Raw genomic sequence first — 23,480 nt, 5'->3', positions numbered from 1 at the left:
TTTCACCAATATATTTTTAGGTATTTTTTGTAAAATATATTAAAAAAATAAATATATATTTAAAGCATTTATATATATATATATATATATATATATATATATATATATATATATATATATATATATATATATATATATATATATATATATATATATATATATATATATATATATATATATATATATATATATATATGTTTATTTTATTTACTTATACATATATATTTTATACATACATTTTATACTTATACTTTACACATTTTATATTTTGGCCAGGAATTATTTTTTTTTGCCGTATGGGTTGTAAAATCAGAAATGTATTTTTTGGCCCTGAAATACATAAAAAAGTTTTAATATATGAAGGTTAAAATTAAATATATTTTCAAATAAAAACAAAATATTTAATTAAGCTTTACTTTCTACAAAATGTATTTAGCATATTGTTTTTCTTTTTTTTGCCGTATAGGAAAGATGTAATTTTTTTTTACCTTTTTTGACAGTGTACAACATATTGACAAAATAATATATGATTCAACATTTTACCCTAAATAATGAAATATGATTTCAGAACATTTGGGTTCTACATACAGAATCTGATCACATTACTGTGTTTTTTTTTAGGAGTGTAACAAATTATATTTGAATTAATTCGTTCCAACAATTTCAACAGATTATAACTGAAACACACATACCATGAAGTGTCTAATGGAGGTTACAGAAAGGTTTCACATTCCCCCGCCTCTCCCTCTTTCTCTTGCTTTATGTGCATCAATTTGGTTCTGATCACATGTATTTTAGCACTAACTGTGAGACTGATTTTCTCCTCCATCTTTTTGGTTTAGTTGCTTTCACTCTGTACACTGTGAACTTTACAAACTTTTTTTAAATGACACTTTACATCTCAGCAGGTATGCTGCCCCTGGGCTGCAAATACTTTTATGAGGTCAGTTACAAATATGGTGTTTTTTGGTCATTCAGGTTTAAGAGCCCTAAAGACCGACAAATCTACCATTAAAATGTTACCCAGGCTCTCTAGCAATGTAATCCACATGTGCTTTTAAACACATCTTTATTGATCTGCACTCCACCTGTGTTTTTGTTTTTCACAGACGTTAAATCATGGGAAACGTGGAGAGCCAAAATGGAGACCACACCTACTACAGTGAGGGGCAGGGCCACCTATCACGAAAGCACATGACCCGATCACTTCGAATCAAGCATTCTCGCCGATCACGTCAAGCCTCGTCCAACAAGGGTGAACACCGCGACTCTGAGACCAGCACGAGATCCAGCAGCACCCCTTCCATCCCACAATCCCTTAGTGAAAACGGCCTTGAACCATTTAAAAAAACAGATGCTCTGAAGGGCTATGGAGGAAACATTTGGGTGGACCGGATGGCTATGAATTTGCGACCGGTTTCTTTCCACGACAGCACTGGGGATCCCACCATCACGCCAGGCTCTGAGGATGGCGTAGAGATGGACACGGTGGTGCCAGAAAGCTGCGATGAAACCAGACTTTTCGTAAGTAAGGACACGTACCTACAGAGAACCAAAGATGGTCCTCGGGAAGGAAGTAGCTTCAAGAAGAAGCGATCCAAATCTGCAGATATTTGGAGAGAGGATTCAATGGAGTTCTCATGTTCGGATCTAAGCCAAGAGCATCTGACGAGCACAGAGGAGATCATCGGGAGAACCGAGGTTGTAGATAAAGGATTCGCTAAATGTGGAGGAAGACGGCGCACCTCCACCCCACGGACGCTTGAGTCTCATCCCGGAGAGAGAGCTAACTCTTTAGATGAACTTTGCACGGAGAGGCTACCTTCACTTCATGGCTCCCACCATCACTATAACGGTCATGGTCCCGAGAGGACCAAAGGGGGCATAATGAACGGAGAGGTCTTGTCTCCGGAAGAGGAAGAAGGGAATGGATACGCAGCATACACTCTTCCTTGTCGTCGCTCCCACTGCCTGTCAGAGGGACTGTCCAATCACAAGGCTACCATCCGTTCATGTATGCAGGGCCGACGTGCACAAACGACACATGTGAGTTATGCTTCTTACCCAACATATTATAAAAGTACCATAAAAACGGTCCATAAAGAGGGTGCACTATATAGCATGTATTCTAATGGTATACAATAGCTTTGTGTAAGGAATAGACATACATTTGAATTTAATATTACCCTAATTAGTCTTGAGGAAAGATGGACAGCCCCTGTTTACCATTCACCTTCATTGTATGATAAGAAAAGGGACCCTAAACCTCTCCTGCTCTCCTTTAATGTGCCATTAAAGTAACAACATGTTGGAACAATACGTGAGTAAAGAATAAAAGAGTCATGTGACCCAAGAACTGAATAAAAACAACGTCCTTATGGGATTTGCTGATAAAAGCCTGTAAAAAGCTTCATATCATCTCCATCATTCTGGATCTTTAGTAAACTGAAAGCCCAAAAATCTCTTGATCCTCCATTCAAACACAGCTTTTTTGTGCATATTTGATGTGTTCTTAAAAAGGTTTGAATTTTGGAAGGTCTCAGGGGACACTTCTAACATAAAAGCCCTGAGTCATGCTAAAGCTTTAAATTCGGGCCCCTGCCTTGAACTTTTGATTGGTTTGAAATGCGATATTTCCCACGATCAACCTGAAAGGATCTTTAGGAGGTACAGTAAAAGTGTTTTTTTTATGCCAGCAAAGGGAAGCCGCACCTTCTCTGTTGCAGTCGTCTTTTTTCAATTCCTCTTTCGTGCACAGGTAAACAAGTTGAGAACAAGTAGAGATTAGTTTCATTCTTTGTTTCTGCTTAAAGTGGAAAGTAAGAAGAGCTGTTTTGCTTCCGTTGACATTTTTCTAAAACGTCAGACCTTTGTTTGGTGTAAAATTTGGAGGAGTGGTTGTGCAGAGGATGTCCCAAATGATGTTCTTCCACTGTAAAGGGAGTGTCTTGTTTTATCCTTATTAAATTGTGCACTTGGGTTTATGTGTCCACACATGCATGTAGGATATCACGGCGGGTGAGGGTAGCGAGTATGGAGACAGCGGTATCGACGGAGGACTGGCTGAAGTCGAACACTCGTCGCGGCGCTGCAAGGCCATGTCTGCGTCTTTCTCCGTGTACTCCACTGCTAGCGAGAGCATCTTCGCAGGAAGCGACAGCGGGAGCAGCAGCGGAGGTGGAGGGGATCAGCGACAATCGGGTGGAGATCAAGGAGTGTACGAGAACTTTCGTCAGGAACTGGACTTGAACTCCAGACAAACGCGGGATTGCTTAGAAGAAGCAAGTTCGGCTGCTAGCGATGAGCGGAGCAGTGGAACCCTCAGCTCTGTTTACCCCTCGGACATTTTGCTCACCACGGCCCACGGCACGGTGCGGAAGGCTGGCATACTGGCTGTGAAAAACTTCCTGGTGCATAAGAAGAATAAGAGGGTGGAGTCGGCAGCAAAAAGGAAGTGGAAACAGTACTGGGTGTCACTCAAAGGTGAGACAAAGGCTACTTTTAAAAAGCAAGCTACCATATTATTTTGCAGCACGAATACAGCGTTTATTAGCACTTCTGTATGCATGACCTATTATATATGCCAAAATGTGTGTCCCAAAATTCAATGCTACCATTTCTAGTGTGATAATATCAATTGTATTAATTTCCATGTTTATCAAGATTAATTATTTGATCATACTGCCAAAGTTACAGAAATATCAAATCTGCTTCAAATCAAGTTATTACTGCATTTTCTGACATCTAAAAGCTAAGACCTCATCTTCTTATGACTATTATGGTGTCTGGGTCAATGGTGTGACGTTAATTATTTTGTGTCATTATGGTTCAATTAAATGTAAAAGGGTTAAAATTTCTAAAAAAAATTGCTTTTTACTTGCATTCATTCTTTCTTTTTTTGAGGACCAAGTCTAAAATTTCTGGTTTTATTTAATTTTGAAAGAATATTTGGGGGATAATGGCAAAAATGTCAGTGTGGTGTAACTGGTCTGTGTCAACTGGTGTAACTAGTGTTTTTTAAAATGAAAATATAAATATATTCATTAAAAAAACGTGGAATAAAATATAATCATCTAGTTTAGTGTAATATGATTTTTTTACATACAAGATTATTAAGAAAACAAAGCTGCTTTCGCATGTGTCAGAACAAATATTACAAAAACGCATTCAAATTTACATTAAGAAATAACTAATGAAATGATATTATAAAATTATTATTATTATTATTATTTGATAATGATTATGCTTACATGCCATCAAGGTGGATAAAATATTTAATATTTCTCATTGACATGACATTTTCAGATCCATTCAGTCTTAACTTTCATAAATTTCAGGACAAATTTTACAAAAACACATAAAAATTTAGATTTAGAAAAAAATAATGAACGGATATTATAAAATGTTTTTTTTTTATGATAATGATGATTATGCGTACATGCCATCAAGGTGGATAAAATATTTAATATTTCTCATCCTTTGGCATAGTTGCCGGTTACACCATTTGACATTTTCAGATCCATTCAGTCTTAACTTTCATAAATTTCAGGACAAATTTTACAAAAACGCATCAAAATTAAGATTTAGAAATAACTAATGAACGGATATTATAAAATGTTTTTTTTATGATGATTATTATGCGTACATGCCATCAAGGTGGATAAAATATTTAATATTTCTCATCCTTTGGCGCAGTTGCCGGTTACACCATTTGACATTTTCAGATCCATTCAGTCTTAACTTTCATAAATTTCAGGACAAATATTACAAAAACACATAAAAATTTAGATTTAGAAATAACTAATGAACGGATATTATAAAAAGTTTTTTTTTTTTTGATGATGATGATTATGCGTACATGCCATCAAGGTGGATAAAATATTTAATATTTCTCATTCTTTGGCGCAATTGCCGGTTACACCATTTGACATTTTCAGATCCATTCAGTCTTAACTTTCATAAATTTCAGGACAAATATTACAAAAACGCATAAAAATTTAGATTTAGAAATAACTAATGAAAGGATATTATAAAATGTTTTTTTTTTTTGATGATGATGATGATTATGCGTACATGCCATCAAGGTGGATAAAATATTTTATATTTCTCATCCTTTGGCGCAGTTGCCGGTTACACCATTTGACATTTTCAGATCCATTCAGTCTTAACTTTCATAAATGTCAGGACAAATATTACAAAAACGCATAAAAATTTAGATTTAGAAATAACTAATGAACGGATATTATAAAATGTTTTTTTTTGATGATGATGATTATGCATACATGCCATCAAGGTGGATAAAATATTTAATATTTCTCATTCTTTGGCGCAATTGCCGGTTACACCATTTGACATTTTCAGATCCATTCAGTCTTAACTTTCATAAATTTCAGGACAAATATTACAAAAACGCATTAAAATTTAGATTTAGAAATAACTAATAAAATGATATTATAATTTTTTTTTGGATGATGATGATTATGCTTATATGCCATCAAGGTGGATAAAATATTTAATATATCTCATTCTTTGGCGCAATTGCCGGTTACACCATTTGACATTTTCAGGTCTATTCAGTCTTAACTTTCATAAAAATGGTGCAAATGTAATTTTTTATTGCAAAAAAAACAATCTACATAAAAACACTATGTGCATTGAAATGATGCATGCTTTTAAAAGTTTTTTTTAAAAAAGATTTTTCAATTTCTCATCTTGCCAAACCGTTTTTTGTCACTGACCCATTTCTTTTAAAATACCTATTACCCATTATGCATTCATTCTTAAAAATAAACGACCCAAAACTTTTGAAGATTACATGTTTCAGATTACAGTCCTCCTTCTTTCTTTAATTTCCCAGGATGCACTCTGTTTTTCTATGAAACGGATGGCCGTTCGGGGATTGACCATAACAGCATTCACAAACATGCGGTCTGGGTGGAAAACAGCATTGTACAGGCTGTCCCAGAACATCCCAAAAAAGACTTTGTGTTTTGCTTAAGCAATGCACTGGGAGATGCCTTCCTATTTCAGGTAAGTCATCCTGAATCTCTTATTATTATCTAATATTATTATTGCACATAAATCAAGTTACTCCTCCTAACTCAAATTGTGCTGCAAACATTTGAGTACCTTTGGTGATGCTCTCATCCAATGATTTTTCATCACAGACCTAATAGTTTAATATGCCTTTGGTCTTTAAATTTACTTTAACTGGATCTCATTGCCAACAATCTTCATTTAGTATTAGTGACATAGAATTGTGCAAAGCTGATGCTCATGGTCCATTGTTTAATAAATCCTAAGCTGGTGTATTTCTGAATGTCTTTGGCACTCAGTGACATTTTTATGCAGTGACAGGTGACAACATCCTGCATACCAGGTGACATTTTCAAAGGGTACCATCATGTGAACTATATTTGATGGACAGTCAAATGTATATGCGATTTGGTTGCAAATATTGAAGGCTCAGTGCAGACCACACAAAGCATTTTAAAATTACATTACAAATGTACATATATATATATATATATATATATATATTTGTCGAAGATATGGCTTAAACCTAGGCAAAAATGTACATTGTGTAAATCATTTTGCAGTATTACATTTGTAATAAGAAGTACAAGTAAATGCCACTACTTGCAATGATCCCTTCTCGTCCATTATGCTTCTGGTTTACCGCATGGCATTACTTTCATTGGTGCTATTTAACTGAATCATGTCAATAACAGGAAAAATGGTGACGCCTTTCTTTGGATCTACTTGTTTTCAGACTTCAGGTCAAACAGAGTTGGAAAACTGGATAACCGCCATCCACTCAGCATGCGCTGCAGCTGTCGCCCGCCAGCACCACCGCGAGGACACCGTACGACTCCTGCGCTCCGAAATCAAAAAGTTAGAGCAGAAGATCGACATGGATGAGAAAATGAAGAAGATGGGTGAAATGCAACTCTCTGCTGTCACAGATGCAAAGAAGAGGAAGACTATTCTGGAACAGGTATGTGTTCTAGATTGGTGGAGAGTCACCATTAACGGTATTTTGAATTAAGTTTAGGGATGATGAAGGATGCTTAATCCTATTTTGTTAAGTGAGAGATGTTCTTGAGTCAACATAGTTTGTTAAACCCATAGACTGTAAAAAAAGATGGACGACGCCTGTTTGCTCTATTCCATTGGTGAAAAGAGAAGCCGCCAGTGTCCCGATACGGCACTGACATCTTGTGTCTTGTGTCTGTGCAGTAGCAATTTCGGGACCAGTCCTGCGCAGTAGTGAGCAGGAAGTAAAGCCGCGAAATCAAGGCCCCGCCATCGCAGATTGCGCATATCACAGCTATCATGACGTGATACTACCGTTTTTATAGCATTAAATAACTAACTAAAAACAAACTTATTTTAAAAACAAACACTTGAATTACATCAGCGTGATAAAAACTACAGTTAATGACAGAAACCAGCTTCGGAAAAAAGATAATTGAAGTGAAATTAAATAGACCTTTTGCGAGTCGACGTCACAGTTACGTCACATGCGCAATGTGGTGGCAGAAAAACAGTGGAAATGAATGAGACACGAGTCAAATGAACAATATAACTCACTAGAAAATGTCTTGTTGTGCTGTTTAGTGTCAGAATAGGAATGCCAAAATAGTTGACCTTCATTTTAATAGTATACCGTCGTCGAAGACACCATTTGAAGATAAAAGTAGGTGTTAATGGTTGCAATAAGCCCTCAACCGGACAGACTGGAGTGATGAAATCATTTGGAAATCTTTTAATAATTATAATAGAAAATAATTATAGAAGATATATGGTGTTATGTCGAAGTCTGATCCCTCTATGTGTTTCTTATAGCGTTTTCATCACGTTAAGTTTATAATTTATTTAGAAATATTTAAGATTTTAATTAGTTCATAATATCAATAATATTACCATTTATTAAAGTTTTCGTATTCTATTACTTCTTTTTACCTTCTATCTTAGCCTATGTCTTCTTCCTGTTTGTTCTAAATTATGATGTTTACTAATAAATATATAAACATAAAACACACACACACACGATGTAAAGTGTTACTAATATATAAACAAATACAAATTAATTTGTATGTAAACATAATAGTTTTAGATCAAACATGTAGGCTAAAAATATAAGGAAGAAATTGAAAACAGGAAATGATGAAATATTTAATAAATGAAATTATACAGAATACATGATAGTATTGCTCTTATAAGTACTTCAGCGATTTATACTTTAAAAATAATTGATTTACCAATAAAGAACAATACATGTACATTACATACATGCACACATATCAGTAGCCAAGCCATTTAAACTTTTAATTTATTTAAAAAATAAACGTAACTTGGTGAAAACGTTATAAGAAACATTACACTTAAGAGAAATATAGGGGAAACAGACTTCTACAGAACACCGGATCCTTAAAAATTACAGTTTAATGCTAAAACACTTCACACAGCTATTGAAAAGCATTCACTTTCTGCCACCAGTTGGGCTCCGCCCACAAAAAACGTCATCTCTGTTTGCAAACACGCAAAAGGTCTATACTGAGACTAGTCACTGGGGGGAGATTGAGACGTTTTGGCTTCACTTTTCAAGGCTTGGTTAAACCTGGCCGTTGAAGGATATAGTGACTAAATATGCTTTTTTCATACTAACGTAAGTGTTCTCACAGGTTTGGCTTTTGTTCAATGATCCCTCTTTTTCTACCCAGATACACAACTAAACCCATATGACTTTCCTTTCGTGTTTTTTTTATCTTTTTCGGGTGAACTTTCACCTGTTGTAACAGCCTACTCTCTGTAACAGTCTCAAAAAAAAAAAAAACGATCCCTTAACAGCAGTTTGCTTTTATTAGCCACATAAATAATGATGCTTTTGTTCTTCTCAACTTACATGCCAACTTTAAGATAATCTAATAATTGTTTAGGTTTCTTGTGGGATATGTTTATATATTGGGGAGTAGGATTATGTGTGTATTTAGATTTGGTCTTTCTGTGAAGATTTAATTGTTCATAAAAAATGATGTAAGAGTGTGTTATTGTATGTGTTGGGTACCTCTCCAGTGGAGGTGGGCAGATACTCCTCCATGGTCTCTGAATAGACTCAGGTCATGCTGCTTTGGAGGAGGGCTGCTGACTAATGATATATCCCAGCAATCTCGTCCAACACACAATGCTGTACTAGAACACTGCCCACACTTTAATAGTTAGCAGCTTAAGGGCTCTCAACAGTGTACAATCACAGAAAAGCACATTTAACTATTAGAACAGTAAAGCTATTTTCAAATATGAGTCAAATCTTTCTTTCAGATATTCCTCTGGGACCAGAATTTGGAGCAGTTTCATATGGATCAGTTCCGGTACCGTTGTTACCTATCCAGCCTGCAGGGCGGCGAGCTTCCAAATCCAAAACGCCTGCTTGCGGTGGCTTCCCGCCCCACCAAGCTGTCCATGGGTCGTCTGGGCATTTTTTCAGTATCATCCTTCCATGCCCTGGTATGAAATACACTCACACACATACATAGTGTACAAAACTGCCCCCCATATGTTTTTCTCTTGTGCATATATCTTTACACCTATTCCAATATTTTATGCAATATTTCCTCTTTTTCATTTGGATATTCAAATGCTTCATTTTATTTCAATCCAAACCACAAGAGGCTTGTGAGCTCTGAGCTGCCATGCAGCTTGTCTTGCCCTGGTCCCCGCAGAAACTGCGTAACAAAACATGCCAACATCATTGTATATTTGTCATTCCTGTGGTCCAATGTGGAATGTACAGAATAGCGTAATACGTAAACGAAGAACCACAATTGCCACCTCAGGAAATCTCATACTGTCACTCAAGCATAGAAAACCAACTCCTATGGTGGCGTAACTCAGGAAAACAAGAGCAAGTTTGACAGAAAATCATTGAGGTTTTAAATGACGAAATAGGGAGCGTTTATATAACAACTGTACTAAAGCGTTGGATCAATAACTGCTTTTGCTGCCCTTCCTCATAGCAATATTCCTACATAATTTGCCTTGTTTTAAAATGTTGTATCACTAACCAGTACCATAAAATCAGTCTCTGTCTTCCCAAGACAGCATTCCACACTTATCCCCTAAATATCCAAGAGATTTTAGTAGATTTCCAACAGTACGACTCTTAGGTTTACTGAGGAAATCCTGTATGACTTTAGTGTTTATTATCCCAGAAACGTCAGTGCGGTTTTATGTCTGAGAGTGTGAACAGCTGAAGACCATCCGCTCACTGTAGCGCTTTATGTGTATGCTGCTTTTAAAATTTGTCATAGTGTTAGATTTTTCCCATTATTGATCTTGATTCGAGGCATGAAGGCACAGTTTTTTCTCTTATTTTTCCAATTGACCTTTCCTTGCACTGTTAATGATGTAGTTTGTTCAATGATATTGGTGCTAATGGAGGAAAGGTTTGTGGAGCTATGGCAACAATACTCCTGCCTTTTGATGTTATCTGATGCAAGTACAGGGCAAAACATGCCACTTCTGTAGTCATTCTGTAGGTCCGAAATCGCATACTATGGCAGTTGTACAGAATTAGATCCAAGTACCTACTCATCGACCATTAAAACAATAAGTTCTATAGACGGTTTTCAGCAGTAACAACACAAACAAGTGGTTGGCCCATGTAACTTCCGGTAAACTCCGCTAAGAATAAATAACAACAAAGTTCTTTAAACGTAGTTTATTTATATAAAAAGCAAAAAAACCAACACATAGATTACCTAGGAAACGAAAACATTTGTTATTTTCAACGAGGCATTTGTTCAATAGATCAGTTTAGCAACTAGTCAGACCATTAGAAAAACGAAACCGGAAGTAAAGTTCGGATCCAGACGTGCATCGCGTCAGCGCACGTGCATCCGATGAAACCAACTATATAGTGTGAAAATGGTATGAATGAAATTTGGACGTATTTCATCTGCCATGTTAATACATCACATGACATACTTCATCATAACGAGTGAGCCAATTTAAACGAGTGATTTGGCCATTTGAATAGAGACACGTTCCGACTTTCTGGCATTTTTGAATATGGCGACACCTCTCCTTCTTCTTTTTGGTTGGGTGACTCCTGTCCCGGGGGCTCACTGAATAGTAAAGTGTCAATTTAATGCACACTTCAAAATATTGCCGCAAGGACATAGGCGGAGTTTGGAAGGGGGGCAGACCAGAGCCAATTATGAATTTGTCAGAGCTATTAATGAAAAAGAAGGATTCATATTTTATTTGTCTAATCTTAAAGGGACATTCCATTTTTTTTGAAAATATGCTACTTTTCCAGCTCCCCTAGAGTTAAACATTAGATTTTTACCCTTTTGGAATCCATTCAGACGATCTCCGGGTCTGGCTGTACCATTTTTAGCATAGCTTAGCATAATCCATTGAATCTTATTAGACCATTAGCATCACGCTAAAAAATAGAGAATAAAGAGTCTCTTTATTTTTCCTATTTAAAACTTCACTCTTCTGTAATTACATGGTGTACTAGGACCGACAGAAAATTCAAAGTTGTGATTCAAGAACTTTGCTGCTGTAACATGGCTGCAGGAGGCGCAATGATATTATGCAGTAGCCGAAAATAGTCCCCTTAGAAACTTTTAATGGCAGGGGACTATTTTCTGCTGCTGCGTAATATCATTGCGCCTCCTGCAGCCATGTTACGGCAGCAAAGTCCTTGATTATTACACAGAATGAGAGTATAGTTCCTAGACATATCGGGCTAGAAAATCGCAACTTTTAATTTTCTGTCAGTTTCTTAGGACACTATGTAACTATAGACGAGTCAAGTTTTAAATAGAATAAATATCGAAACTCGTTGGTTATTTTTTGGCCCGATGCTAATGGTCTAATCAGATTCAATGGATTGTGCTAAGCTATGCTAAAAGTGGTAGTGCCAGACCCGGAGATCAGCTGAATGGATTCCAAAATGGTAAAAATCAAATGTTTAACTCTAGGGTAGCTGGAATATGAGCATATTTTCAAAAAAAGTGGATTGTCACTTTAATATTTTAATAGGTAGACTGAGTAATGTAAGGCTAAAACCGTGAAGCCGCACTCTCGCGCTAATCTCAAAGTAGCGTGAAACTCCCCTATGCGCAGGTATTAGGTCATTTGGGTACTTTTCGCAAATGATGACCTAACTTTAATTTAAGGGTGATCCTATAGGATGTCCTCACTGTCTAATGGTCCATTTCTTAATAAGAAATCGTAAACATTTTTTAAAAATCTTATGTTTATCACTTATTGTTTTTGTCATGCAGGTGGCAGCGAGAACGGATGGTGGAATTCGGAGACGCACTCAGGCTCTGTCTCGCTCCTCCAGTAAACGAAAGAGCCGTTTTTCCTCTCTCTGGGGTCTGGACACTACCTCAAAAAAGAAAACCAAAGGCAGACCCAGCATCAACCAGGTTCACATCTGCTAGACATCTGCTATGCAAACCTCTCACAGTCAAATTATATTATTATTAAATACAACTGATCTTTGTTTATTTATTACACAATTTGCCGTTCTTAGTTTATGTGTGATGTAAGGACATTGGAAAGTAAAAAAAACATTCCAGATTTGTTTACACAGTTGTGGTGGGCTCACAACTGCGGCTCATTTATAGCATCTGTCCGTAACAGATTGTTCTCTTCACAACACATTAATTCACAGCCCCGAATTTCTCAGTGTGAATTCTAATTAAAACATCAAATTCATTTCTAACCACCAGCTTTGTCTCAACCGCAGGTGTTTGTAGACGGTGAAGAGCCAGTTCAGAGGAATCTTGATCACATGTTTGAGGACACTGCAAAGGAGACCCTGGTGAGAGAGACTCTACACTAATACTTCCCAGCATGCTTTGCACAATAAAACAGGAGGTTAGAGCTATGTAGAGACCTTAAAAGTTAGTGTGAGCTAAAGCAACCAAGCTTGGCTGTAGAGCTCGGGATCTCCTTAGGGGACTGCAGAGGGGGCCCGGACCCCTCATCCGCACGCCGCATCCATTAAAAGCCAGAAGAGGAGGCAGATGGCGGGTGTTTCGGGAGGGGTGTGTGTGTGTGTGCAAGCATTTGCGTTAAAACCGAGAGAGAAACAGAATGTTGGAAAGTTTAATGTATTGCGTGCATGTGTTTTCCAGCATGAGTGTTTAAGTCCCCTGACCCATTTTCTCGCTCACCCACTCTCTTTCACAATGTGTGGGCTTGCTTGTCTCTCCGTGATGGGGGACCACCATCATAGCCGCACTGTGGGCAGATTGTTGAGTGGAAAGGGGAGGGTGTTAGGCTGTCACTCGATAGCGGGGGATAAGCTATCTTAGCCAGGCAGCATGCCGTCGCTGACAGCCAGCCAGACCCACTGACAGACTAAAGAGCGTTGGGGGCCAGAGACCCCAAGAGCCCTACAATGCAACCCGCCATTCACAGCCCAGCCGGTTTATGTCAGATCATCGATCACTTGCCAGACGTTGTCAGAGAGAGGCGTTGGGTGTTACGCAGGCCTTGCGCATTTCTGTGGAGCCGAGTTAATTAGTTGTCTCAGATTAGATGTCATCACATTCCTCGGTGGCTTGATGCTTGTATGCCGCATCGATTCGGACGGCTCTGCTTAAGTATGATAAGACGCACACGTCACCGCATAAGTGACACCTCGGTTAATTTGCATATAGTGTAGATCTACAAGAGGCTGTTGAGATATGTTGAGAAAGTCAACCTTGACCTTAAGCCTCCTTTAAAGTAGGTGTGGACTTGGATCTTTTAAAAGAGGTCTTTATGATCCAGTCAGTTCCTGCTGGATAAAATCAGTTACGAACACGAAGACTTGTTTTATGCACATTCCTGATTTTTGTTATATTTTGGCAGAAGGACCAAGATGGTTCATTGTCAAGCATTCCCCAACACAAGACAGACAGTGACGTTTGGGTTCCAGACTACCTCACTCCATCCTGGGTCTCTTTACCTGATGACCGGCCCGTGTTGGCAATCATTCAGCCGGACGAGACTGCCATGGAGGTGCTGGAAGCCCTGTGCAGGGTAAGACATTTAGCAAAATCATAAATCGAATTTTCTGTGTGTCTTCCTGTACTTAGTCATACTTTTATGCCCTGAAGCGAAGGCACAGTACAAGACACAATTTTCCTGTTCATTCCATTTATTCTTCTCATCGTATCATGCTGAACAAGAAGTTTCACTTTGTCATATCAAATCACATTATTGTGACACACAATATCCTAATTTTCATGTAAATCATGACTAACATCTCACATAACACATTTCTCAAAAACCCTTCTTCCTTCTTTCTCAAGAACTTTATTATATTGGGGGAGGCTGTTTAGAGAACTTCCCATTTCCATGAACCCTCCAAGGCAAACCGTCCTGCAATAGTGATCTGTTTTCTGTCCATTCTTGGCTGCAGTCACACTAGAAAGTTCTTGTCAAAGGTGTCAAGTATAGTTTCATCTTTGAAAAATGACTCCTGAACCCCTGCATCCGGTTCCACTTCATCCAGGTGCTTTTGAAAGCAGTAACACTTGCCAAGTGCATGGCTTCTTCTCATTGTGTGCTCTCTGTCAGTGCAGTCTTCTGAATTCAGACTTACTAAGAAAGATAAATGTCTCAATTGTATTTACAGTACATATGGGTTAGGGGGCTGTGATATTTGCATAGATTTTAAAGGTTCACTCAAGGGACACTCCACTTTTTTTAAAAATAGGCTAATTTTCCAGCTCCTCTAGAGTTAAACATTTGATTTTTACCGTGTTGGAATCCATTTAGCTGATATCCGGGTCTGGCGGTACCACTTTAAGCATAGCTTAGCACAATTAATTGAATCTGATTAGACCATTAGCATCGCGCTAAAAAGTAACCAAAGAGTTTCGATATTTTTTCTATTTAAAACTTGAATCTTCTGTAGTTACATCGTGTACTAAGACAGACGGAAAAATAAAAGTTGCGATTTTCTAGGTAGATATGGCTAGGAACTATACTCTCATTCTGGCGTAATAATCAAGGCCTTTGCTCATTTACATGGCTGCAGAAGGTACAATGATATTACCCAGCGCCCGGAAATAGCCCCTTTAGTAACTTTTAATAGCAGGGGACTAATTTCAGGCACTACGTTATATCATTGCGTCTACTGCAGCCATGTTACGGCAGCAACCGTTTGTGTCTACCGTAGCTTCTCTATGCGTTTTAAAAGAGAGGGGTAAGTTGTGGACTGAGCCATTGGTTGCAATTCACAATCTCACAGCTAGATGCCTCTAAAAATGTACACATTGGACCTTTAATGACATCATTTTCTTTCTAATTAATCACAGTAACGGTACATTCACGGGGCGTAAGCATTGGCGCTTCCCATTAACTTTTAATGGGTGACGTCATGCGTTGCCAGACTGAATTGAGGATCCGTCTGCGCCGTGTCAGTGCCATTGCAGTTGAACATTTCTCAACTTTTCAAGCGGCAATGCGTGCGTCAGCCAATCAGATTGCCTCATGCAAATAACCTAGGCAGGGCCAGCCAATTACGTTTATAGAAGACCGGAGCATGTGCTGCGGCCACTGTGATTGGCTGTTGGCCACACTTCAGACAAGCCTTCCGTCAAGCGTTAACGCTTTCACCCCGTGTGAAAAGATCCTAAATTGACGGCACTAGTTTTTATACACGTATTGAACTAAAAAATAATTGTAAATATGTTTTTAATGATTTGTGTAGATGCTTACACACTCAAATACCACTTCTGTGGTTTCTATGGTCTATAGCAGAGTAGCATAAAAACTAAAAAATTATAAATAAAATTGTACCCAATTGGGTACAGTGGCTACACTAAATCCAATAAATGGTTTTCTGTCAAGTGCTGAAATAGAATATTAACCAATTCACATGTGAAGTACATCCACATACATAATACACTCTGTCATGGACAATTTATTTTTAGCTTTTAAGATGTGCGTAAGTAACAGCACAGTTTAAATGCCAACTTGTACTGTAAATGGATTGCAGAAAATGGGGATACATCAAAAAAACATGAAAACCCAGCTAAGGTCATTTTTTGCGATTTGCTGTTTCCAACATAAAATCTTTCTACATAATGTAATGAACATTATCCAAAAATATAAACTTGATATGTTTAATACTGACTGAGTAAGGAACATTGAAATCAATGTGAAAGCTATAATTGAAAGCAAACTTTGATGCTCCAAATTTCTCTAGAATGCTTAAACCAAGTAAGCCTTTCTTATCTTTTCTACTACATGTTCACACAAAAAAACTTTAAATTCATAATCCATTCAGCAAATACTATGTAAAATATGCTTTATATTTTTTATGACTAATTGTAATTTTAATATAACATTGTTTTTTGTCCTCTCAGACTCATGGACTGGATCATTCCAAGTACTATTTGCGGTTAAAGGTCCTCATTGACAATCAAGTGCGGTTATACATCCCCAAACCTGAGGAGGACCTGTGTGACCTGGTGAGTCCAATGCAAAAACCCTGTCAGCGGTCACACTGTGTACTAGACAGCTAAGAACACTTAGCGGTCAGATACACAGTGTGGGGTGAATTTATTACACTGTATGTGACAAACTGAGAAAAACTATGGACTGTGGTGTGCTGGGGAGTGTAGAAGTTTAGGGAAGTAAGTCTAAAATCTACAATGCTCTTGCGACTGGTACGTATGTTATGAATTATGGAGAAGATGCAAGTCCTGCATAATGTACTTTGAATAGTTCTCCTATTCTAATAGCTGTGTGTGTCTTGGGAAAACCACATTGACATCTATGCAACCTCAAAAGTTAATTTACTTTGCCAGGGTTTTTTTAATTCATGGTCGTTCTTCTAAGATGACACACTAAACTCGTTTTAAAAGGGTCTTTGTGCTTTCCAAGTCTCATCTCTTTATGTTCTCTCTTAAGAGAACTTGACTGTCTCTTACTTTTTTACTCCCTGAAATGATCAAAGTCCCAGTTTTGTTTCGGGCTCCCACGAGAATGGGCTGATTTTTCTTTAGCATATGTATTTAAGCCACGGATTTTAGCAGACTAAGACATTTCACTGTTTTTTTGCAATGATGTATGTGATCACTTTCTGAAGTCATACTGTAATTTACTGTACATCCTTAAAGTGCAATCAATATGCTTTTGTGTCTCTTTTTTCTTTGTTCAGCTCTACAAAGAAATTGAAATCTGTGCCAAAACAACCAAAGTCATACAGTTTGATAGAGATGAGTCCTGTGCCATTGGTTATGGTAAAGATCTGTCTGTCTGTCTGTCTGTCTGTCTGTCTGTCTGTCTGTCTGTCTATCTATCTATCTATCTATCTATCTATCTATCTATCTATCTATCTATCTATCTATCTATCTACCTGTTCAATCTGTCTGTCTGTCTGTCTGTCTGTCTGTCTATCTATCTATCTATCTATCTATCTATCTATCTATCTATCTATCTATCTATCTACCTGTTCAATCTGTCTGTCTGTCTGTCTGTCTGTCTGTCTGTCTGTCTGTCTATCTGTCTATCTACCTGTTCAATCGATCTATCTGTCTGTCTGTCTGTCTGTCTGTCTGTCTGTCTGTCTATCTATCTATCTATCTATCTATCTATCTATCTATCTATCTATCTATCTATCTATCTATCTATCTATCTATCTATCTATCTATCTATCTATCTATCTATCTATCTATCTATCTATCTATCTATCTATCTACCTGTTCAATCTGTCTGTCTGTCTGTCTGTCTGTCTATCTATCTATCTATCTATCTATCTATCTGTCTGTCTGTCTGTCTGTCTGTCTGTCTGTCTGTCTGTCGTTCTATCTCCTTCTATCTCGTTCTATTGTATCTGTCTGTCCATCCGTCTGTGTCTCTCTGTCTGTCTCTCTGTCTGTCTGACTTTCTATCTGCCTTTCTATCTGCCTATCTGCCTATTTGCCTATCTGCCTATCTATCTGTCTGTCTGTCTGTCTGTCTGTCTGTCTGTCTGTCTGTCTGTCTGTCTGTCTATCTATCTATCTATCTATCTATCTATCTATCTATCTATCTACCTACTGTATCTGTCCATCCGTCCAATCGTCTGTGTCTGTCTGTCTGTCTGTCTGTCTGTCTGTCTATCTACTGTGTCTGTCTGTATGTCTGTCTTTCTGTCTGTGTCTGTCTGTCTGTCTGTCCGTCCAATCTATCTGTCTGTCTGTCTGTCTGTCTATCTATCTATCTATCTATCCACTGTATCTGTCCAATCGTCTGTGTGTGTCTGTCTGTCTGTCTGTCATTCTATCTCCTATCTCATTCTATTGTATCTGTCTGTCCATCCGTCTGTGTCTCTCTGTCTGTCTGTCTGTCTGTCTGTCTGTCTGTCTGTCTGTCTATCTATCTATCTATCTATCTATCTATCTATCTATCTATCTACTGTATCTGTCTGTCTGTCTGTCTGTCCATCGGATCCATCTGTCTGTCTGTCTTTCTGTCTGTCTGTGTCTGTCTGTCTGTCTATCTACTGTATCTGTCCGTACGTCTATCTATCTAGCTATCTATCTACTGTATCTGTCCGTCTGTCCAACCGTCTATTTTTGTCTGTCTGTCTGTCTGTCTGTCTAGCTAGCTACTGTATCTGTCTGTCCGTCCAACCATCTGTCTGTCTGTCTGTCTGTCTGTCTGTCTGTCTGTCTGTCTATCTATCTATCTATCTATCTATCTATCTATCTATCTATCTATCTATCTATCTATCTATCTATCTATCTATCTATCTATCTATCTATCTATCTATCTATCTATCTATCTATCTATCTATCTATATCTGTCCATCCGTCTGTCTGTCTGTCTGTCTGTCTATACAGTATATATCTATTGTATCTATCCATCTATCTACTGTATCCATCCATCCATAAAAAAATTATCTTTGTCTTCTGCAGGTTTCTCAGTGGCTGTGGTGGAGGAGGACGGTAGGCAGCAGGTTCATATCACTGACGTGAAAGCCGGGGGTCTGGCATTTGCCAAAGGTGTGTGAATAAACAGATAGTTATTCTTCATTACAATTGACACATTTAGGCTACATTATCCATTATAAGTCCCTTTAGGGAAGTTGTGTCACTAGGTGGCCATGTTTGCTAAGTTTATTGCAAAGCAGTTATTTTAGTTATACAAGACTGAAGTTCTATCTACTTATTCAAAGCCTTTCAGATGCTGAATCGTCAGTCTTTATTAATTGTTGATTGGTTTCTGGAAGTGCCAGAGCGCCCATATTGAGTGTTGCAGTGTTCCCTATTCATAGTAATATGAGTACTTAATCTTGTTATATCCAGTATCTTTGACATTATCCACTACCTTAGATATAATGCAATCACCTTCCTCAAAACAATCAAAACACTTTCATTAGCACTATATATGGCATGCAGCCATTTAGCACTCCTCTCCGAAAAAACCTAACCCTATTAATCTACATGACAACCATCCATAGCACCCTAACAATACCTCATAGCAATTGGTTAACCTATACAGCCTCTATTTAGGAGCGGTTCCAAGCTCAAAAATAAACCTTACCGTCCAACACTGTAAATGGTTCACCTGCAGTAGTGCATAAATCTGCTGAGAAATTAACAGGGGAATATGGAGTAGTTATGCAGAGAACAGCACTGACTGACCCAAATCTCCACTGGACTGGATGGAAATGATTCAGAAACCGCTCACAGGAGTACAGGATTACCAAAAAGAGCAAATGAATGCCATTACACAGCCTATGATATCTGTTCCAAATGAGTACATCCATGAAAAGCAGATCACAGTCCTGACAAACTCTATTACAGTATAAAGTCCAGGTATTAAGTATTTAAATTAATAGTGCCTGCTAAGGCAAGCGTCACTGTTATGATCGATTTTTATAAGGGATGGGGATTTGTTCTAAACCTCTAAGTATTAACCTTAGTTGTGTAACTAACCCTGCTAATTTTCCTAACAGCTGGCACCCCCTGATATATATAAAAAAAAAGGGAAATATAGTTATTCTGAAACAGGAAGTACATTTTGCTTGTCTGAATGAGCAAATGATACTAGTTTGGAAAGTCATTTTTTTTGTTTTAAAGAAAATGTCCTGAATACACAAATTTCATGTTCCTGTAGCTCAGTTAGTAGGGCATTATGTTAGCAATGCAAAGGTCATAGGTTTAACTTACAGGGAACCCACATTCTAATAAAATGCATATCTTGTAATGCACTGTATTAATCTGACGCGTTGGATAAGAGCGTCTGCCAAATGCATAAATGAAAAATTATTAAGACATTAAGCTGTCCAAAAGGATCAATAAAATCTGTTGGCCAAAGGAAATACTAATATTCAGGACTGTTTAGCCCTTGCGGATGACATCACTCAACGTTCATCATCACTTCATTGCCAGGAGCAGTGCAGAGCCATCCAATAAAAAGCCTTTATTGCGGCTGACATTTTGGTCCATGCAAAACTGGGTCACACTTCAGGCAGTGAGTTCATGCGTGCATGTGTACATACAGCATTTATAAAGACAGCAAAGGAAAAAATTCAGGCCAATAATCAGTTAAAGCGGCAGATATTGTTTAAATTTACATCTAAAAGCTATAGATTTAATCAGTATGCATGTGATCAAACCTGTGACCTTTGTGCTGCTAACACAAGAGGTAGAGGAACACTTATTGGAAACTAATTAAGTGGCTTTGATTGGTAATTGGTAATTAAGAAACAGAGAGTAAGGTGGATTTGGAGGCGGAGCAAACAACAACCTTTCTAGTTCTAGTCTTTGTCATCCTTTTATGAACAACACGCATACAAAATCAGCTTTGAAGAAATTGAAAAGTAATGTGTAATAATTTCCTGTGCTTATGGAAATAATTAACATCTTACGTTAATAATTAACCCTTTCAGCAGCAACACAATGAAAAATCTTGTGTGGTTTAAGATGGATCTATGAATGTCATTGTTTTTGTTCACTTTTGTTTGAGATATTATCTGCACGTTTGTGTGTTTAGGTCTGCGAGCGGGTGATGAGATTGTAAAGTTGAACAGTAAACCGGCGAGTGCATTGGAGTTGGCAGATATGCAGGCTGCGTTCGCTTTGCCCTCTCTTACCCTTACTGTCAGTACACTGCCTACCGCTGATCCACACCAGCTGTGCCTGCAGCCTCCCCGCCGTTCAGACGGAGCACAGGAATACTGCACTGACATCTTCTCCCAGAGCCAAGGTAAACTTTACTTCATTCATTACCATATTTTCTTTGTTTCTGAGGCGACTGATCAAGTCTAGGGCATCAACAAAGAAACTATTTATTAAGGCACGTATGTTTTTCTTAAATGGAAAGTGTGTCGTTATTTCTACGCGAATCAATTGAGATATATAAAATATTAGATAATGTATTTATTATTCAGCTGTGAAATCATTTATGTTAATTGCTAGTCGATGCAGGTGGAATTAGTGGGAAGGAAATTTTCTTTCTATAGATCATTTGATTGAACGAATATGAATGTAGTGCAAGATGAGTCATCAATCTTTTTGTTCATGTTCTCAGAAGAGCAACACTGTATTTTTTGCTTTTAAAGGGACATTCCACTTTTTTTGGAAAATATGCTCATTTTCCAGCTCCCCTAGAGTTAAACATTTGATTCTTACCGTTTTGGAATCCATTCAGCTGATCTTCGGGTCTGGCCCTGCACTTTTAGCATAGCTTAGCACAATCCATTGAATCTGATTAGACCATTAGCATCGCGCTAAAAATACCCAAAGAGTTTCGATATGTTTCCTATTTAAAACTTGAATCTTCTGTAGTTACATGGTGTACTAAGACCGACGGAAAATTAAAAGCTGCAATTTTTTAATTAGTTTTTAATAGACTTTGCTGATGTAACATAGCTGGAGCAGGCGTAGTGATATTAGACACTGCCCAAAAATGGTCTACTTGGTTACTTTCAATAGACGGTTTCATCGGATGCACGTGCGCTAACGCGATACACGTCTGGATCCGAACTTTACTTCCGGTTTTGTTTTTTTAGTGGCCTGACTACTGATCTCTTAAACAAATGCCTTGTCGAAAATAACACGTTTTGGTTTCCTATGTAATCTATGTGTTGTTTTTTTGCTTGTTATATAAATAAACTACGTTTAAACAACTTTGTTGTTATTTATTCTTAGCGGAGTTTACCGGAAGTTACGTGCGGACCACGACAGCCGCTTGTTTATGTTGTTACTGCTGAAACCATCTGTAGCAGGGGACGATTTTCGGGAAGTGCGTAATGTTATGATTATTACTGCCTAGAAAATTGCAACTTTTTAAATTTTCCGTCGGTTTTAGTACACAATGTAACTACAGAAGAGTTTTAAATAGAAAAAAAAACGATATTTATTGCGCAATGCTAATGGTCCAATCAGATTCAATGGATTGTGCTAAGCTAGACCAGAAGATCAGCTGAATGGATTCCAAAACGGTAAGAATCAAATGTTTAACTCTAGTAGAGCTGGAAAATGAGCGTATTTTCCAAAAAAGTGGAATGTTCCTTTAAAGCTAAAGGTAAATTTAATCAATGTTTATGAGTACACTAGCAGCATACAGTTAATGCTAACACACATTAACCAAAAGCCAGAAACGTCATTGACTTCATAAGGTCATAAGATTAATCCACATCTTCCTGTAACAAAGAGGTTTTTGCAAAGTCACTCGGTTGATCAAGTTAAAGTGATCATCAGAAGCCCTATTGACATCTGTAGTAGGATAAAATAATACTATGGAAGTCAATGGTTTGGTTACAAACATTCCTTAAAATATCTTTCTTTGTGTTCATCAAAACAAAGAAATTTATAGGGGTTTGTAACAACATGAGACTGAGTAAATGATGACAGAATTTTCATTTTTGAGTGAACTATCCCTTTAACATCTAGCAATGACATTGATATTTTATTGAAAAATTTTATTTAAAGTTATATTTAATTTATACAATGACAAGAAAAGCGTGTTTACAGATAATACTCTTGCTCATCCAGTCTCTATCTGCCTCCTTTGCTCCCTCTAGAGGACATCTTGGATGAAGGTGTTGGCTTGGTGCTGCACAGCCCGACTGACACAGGGGAAGATCTAGCAGCTGAGAGTCCTGCTGACAGCCCAGAGGACGAAACCGATTCACACAAGGTGAGAGACCACCTGCCGTAAAGATTCATCAAAATGGGCTTTGCTGTATTGCTCATCCATCTGTTTAGGTTTTGAATCCCAGGGCATGTCACCCCACTTTCTTTGGTATTGGGGTCATTTTAGTCATGTGATTACATCCCATTACCTGCAGCGCTGTTGTTGGCATTGTTTCAGTTGAGTAAATATAGTCCCTTCTTTTCTAATATGAAGGGTGTCTTATGGGGGTCAGGGGTCGAGAGGAATGTGATGGCTGGTTAAGAGCTTTTGGTCATGTGATCTCACGTGACCTTTGATTTTAAGGCTGCTTGATGAAGGCGTTT

The 23,480-nt window shown here is 37.8% G+C and overlaps 1 protein-coding gene across 6 annotated transcripts in view; it reads left to right on the top strand.

Moving 5' to 3' along the window:
- Positions 1–23,480, top strand: part of tiam1a (TIAM Rac1 associated GEF 1a) — a 94,867-nt gene that overhangs the window by 46,130 nt on the left and 25,257 nt on the right. For 4 of the 6 annotated variants that reach the window (XM_073874250.1, XM_073874249.1, XM_073874254.1 and 1 more), the window contains exons 3-15: positions 1,110–2,046; positions 3,006–3,483; positions 5,858–6,030; positions 6,773–6,997; positions 9,325–9,510; positions 12,303–12,449; positions 12,773–12,847; positions 13,885–14,055; positions 16,392–16,496; positions 17,189–17,270; positions 18,930–19,016; positions 21,013–21,225; positions 23,045–23,160. In XM_073874250.1, the coding sequence (XP_073730351.1) occupies positions 1,120–2,046; positions 3,006–3,483; positions 5,858–6,030; positions 6,773–6,997; positions 9,325–9,510; positions 12,303–12,449; positions 12,773–12,847; positions 13,885–14,055; positions 16,392–16,496; positions 17,189–17,270; positions 18,930–19,016; positions 21,013–21,225; positions 23,045–23,160 (2,985 nt within the window). In that variant the 5' untranslated portion in view covers positions 1,110–1,119. Of the gene's footprint in view, positions 1–1,109; positions 2,047–3,005; positions 3,484–5,857; positions 6,031–6,772; positions 6,998–9,324; positions 9,511–12,302; positions 12,450–12,772; positions 12,848–13,884; positions 14,056–16,391; positions 16,497–17,188; positions 17,271–18,929; positions 19,017–20,703; positions 20,840–21,012; positions 21,226–23,044; positions 23,161–23,480 lie in introns of those variants that run through there. The other 2 variants (XM_073874251.1, XM_073874252.1) reach the window with 2 other exon arrangements.

Source organism: Misgurnus anguillicaudatus, chromosome 12 (assembly GCF_027580225.2).
Source record: "Misgurnus anguillicaudatus chromosome 12, ASM2758022v2, whole genome shotgun sequence".
NCBI classification, from domain to species: Eukaryota; Metazoa; Chordata; class Actinopteri; order Cypriniformes; family Cobitidae; genus Misgurnus; species Misgurnus anguillicaudatus.
This window is presented reverse-complemented; position numbering and strand designations above follow the sequence as displayed.